This window comes from Penaeus chinensis, chromosome 31 (genome assembly GCF_019202785.1).
Source record: "Penaeus chinensis breed Huanghai No. 1 chromosome 31, ASM1920278v2, whole genome shotgun sequence".
Classification (NCBI taxonomy): domain Eukaryota; kingdom Metazoa; phylum Arthropoda; class Malacostraca; order Decapoda; family Penaeidae; genus Penaeus; species Penaeus chinensis.
In genome coordinates this window covers 30,751,793-30,754,292 of record NC_061849.1, presented here as the reverse complement: position 1 = coordinate 30,754,292, position 2,500 = coordinate 30,751,793, and the positions used below count along the sequence as shown (strand labels likewise).

The following is a 2,500-nucleotide window of genomic DNA, read 5'->3' as shown; positions in this document are numbered from 1 at the left end:
CAGAGGAGAGTGCACTACCTGGAGGAGCTGCAGACGTTGCAGGAGATGCACCGCCACCTGCAGGAAACACTGGAGGCCCGCCGCTCCGGCCTCGGACTCGGCCCCATTCACCTATCGGATTCCGACATCCACCTGGACGAGGATGTGGAAGGCGGCGGCGGAGAGCTGTCCCGCCACGGGTCGGAGGACAGCCTGCTCCTGCTCGGCCACCGCACACAGCACAAAGGTAAGCCTCGCTCCGCGTCCGTGGTGGCCCGTTCACGCAGCAAGTCCGTCGGCACGGACCTGCTGGACGGCGGGTCACAGCCCGGACCGAAGACCAAGGTCTCCGGCTGGAAGAGGGTCAAGGAAGCCCTCAAATGGGAACGCGCCACCCTCTTGCCCCCAGCGCCCACCCCCGCCACTGCCACTAGCGCCCACCACCCCACGTCCCCGCAACCCACCCCTAGCCCTCAACCCACCACCCAGGAGGACCCATTCTTCCGCCCCCCGTCCTCCTCCTCGTCCTCCAGCGTGCTCACCGAGGTCATGACGGAGGAGGATGTGCTCAACCTCTACCGACGAGGCTTCGACCACAGTAAGTGTCGCGCGGAAGGGAGGTCGATCCGACCCCGCCCCCGCTCGGGCCGCCTCGGGCTCTCGCCGACGGTAGGCCTACCCGGGGCTGGGGCAAGTGCTCTCGCGGCTCCGCATCTGGCTCTGTGCGCTTGGAAGTGTGCTTGTGTGCGGAGTTGCGCGAATCGCTCTCAAACACACTTGCACAGATTCCATTTCTCTCTCAATCTCTCCTTCCCTCCATTCTCTTTTTTTCTCCCTCTTCCCCCTTCTCTCTCTCTCTCTCTTTCTGTCTATCTATCTATATATCTACCTCTCCCTCTCTCCCTCTTTCCCTCCCTCTCCCACTGCCTATTCCTATCCCTCCCTCTCTTTTTATGCTTTTCTCTCTCAGATAAATAGATATAAATCGAGAGATAGCTAGATATATATATAGAGAGAGAAAGAGAGAAAGAGACAGAAAAAGAGAAAGAGAAAGAGATAACGAGCGCGAGTGAAGAGTACCAACATATGGTACCAGAACTTGTCAAAACATTCCACTGATCCTTCTCCCTTTCATGAGACTCGTAGGCTATTCTCAGTGCCTTCGGATGAGCTTGAATGTACGCATGGCACCATCCTCCTTCCTTCTCTCGTCTGTATTTGTCACGTGTTCCTATTTTCTTTCAACAATCCTTAAGTCCATTGTAATAATCCGTCACTCTTATGAAGATAATATAGTTTGATAATTCTTCTTTTTTATTTTTTATTTTCTGTTTATCATTATTATTTTATATTCGTACTCTCTGAGGTACACTGAACTCTTATAGAAATGTTATCGGATTGAGAACTCGCGGTGAACGTTCAGAAATCAAAGCTCTTTATTCTGAACCTCTGTATGGGATTTACAAAATATCTAACCTTCAATTTCATATAATAACCTTTTTATTTTTTGCCTACATTGCCTATATTACTTTGTTTCTTGAGATTTTTTGGGTTAAATTCATCGTAAAGTCTTTGCAAGATATTTCCTCTCTATAACGCAAGGGCTGTGCAAATAAATGACTAAAATAAATAAAGACAGACAGCAAGGTGTTTAGGAAACGAATTTTCGTCATGTGTCAATGTTGCGCTTGAATACCTGCATCCATTATCATATTCAGTACGAAAACACATTGAAATCTATGGTGCTTTGTATTTAGTAGTGATTTTACGTGTTAAATTGCAATACCGACAATCATACACGCAGACACGCACACATACGCTCAACACGTACGACTCAAAAAATTCACAAGAAATTGTTCCCTAATCCTTTTTAATCGTCCGTCTCTCGAAATAAACGCGATTCGGCCCCAATTTAGAACAGCTCCAGATTATCGAAGCCAATCACGCTGCGCCCTGAGACATAACAGGTGAGCCTAATGAACATCGGTAGTCTAACTGGAGCTCTGTGATCAAGTTCCCCGCGCCTTGTCGTTGCAGGCTGTGTGGATGACGAAGCTCTTTTTTCCTCTCTTCATCTTATTTCTCTCTATAGCGCGTTTGTCTATTATTGGATGTCGCTAATAAAAGAATGCCGTGGCGTGACGCGTGAAGGACAGCTGATTGTCTTTTCGACCTCGCAAGGCGATCCATAGACAAAAAAATATACATCAAAATAGGGCGTGACGCTTTATTCCTGGTGACGTCATAACCCTGACGACTCGATGACATCACAGGTAAACAAAGGGTGACACGTGGAGGGAGTGGCAGGAAATAATAATCTGGTGCCTTCTGTGTGGCGCTCGGGTGTCAAATGACTCCTGAGATGCTGGGGGAAAACTCCTGGTTAAAGACGAAGTTAAGTTTTCCGTCGGATGTGTTTTAAATTTTAGGCTTTCGTGTAAACATAGAAAACGGTGACGTTGAAATTATACGCGTAGTTTTTAATTTATCGATTGTTTTTGTTTTGTCTGTGCAAGCGTAT

General features: G+C 48.0%; 1 protein-coding gene across 1 annotated transcript in view; it reads left to right on the top strand.

Moving 5' to 3' along the window:
* Positions 1–2,500, top strand: part of LOC125041809 — an 83,175-nt gene that overhangs the window by 713 nt on the left and 79,962 nt on the right. The window contains exon 1 of the mRNA XM_047637122.1: positions 1–226. This exon is cut by the window's left edge and continues 713 nt beyond it. Coding sequence (XP_047493078.1) covers positions 1–226 — 226 coding nt within the window. The remainder of the gene's footprint in view (positions 227–2,500) is intronic.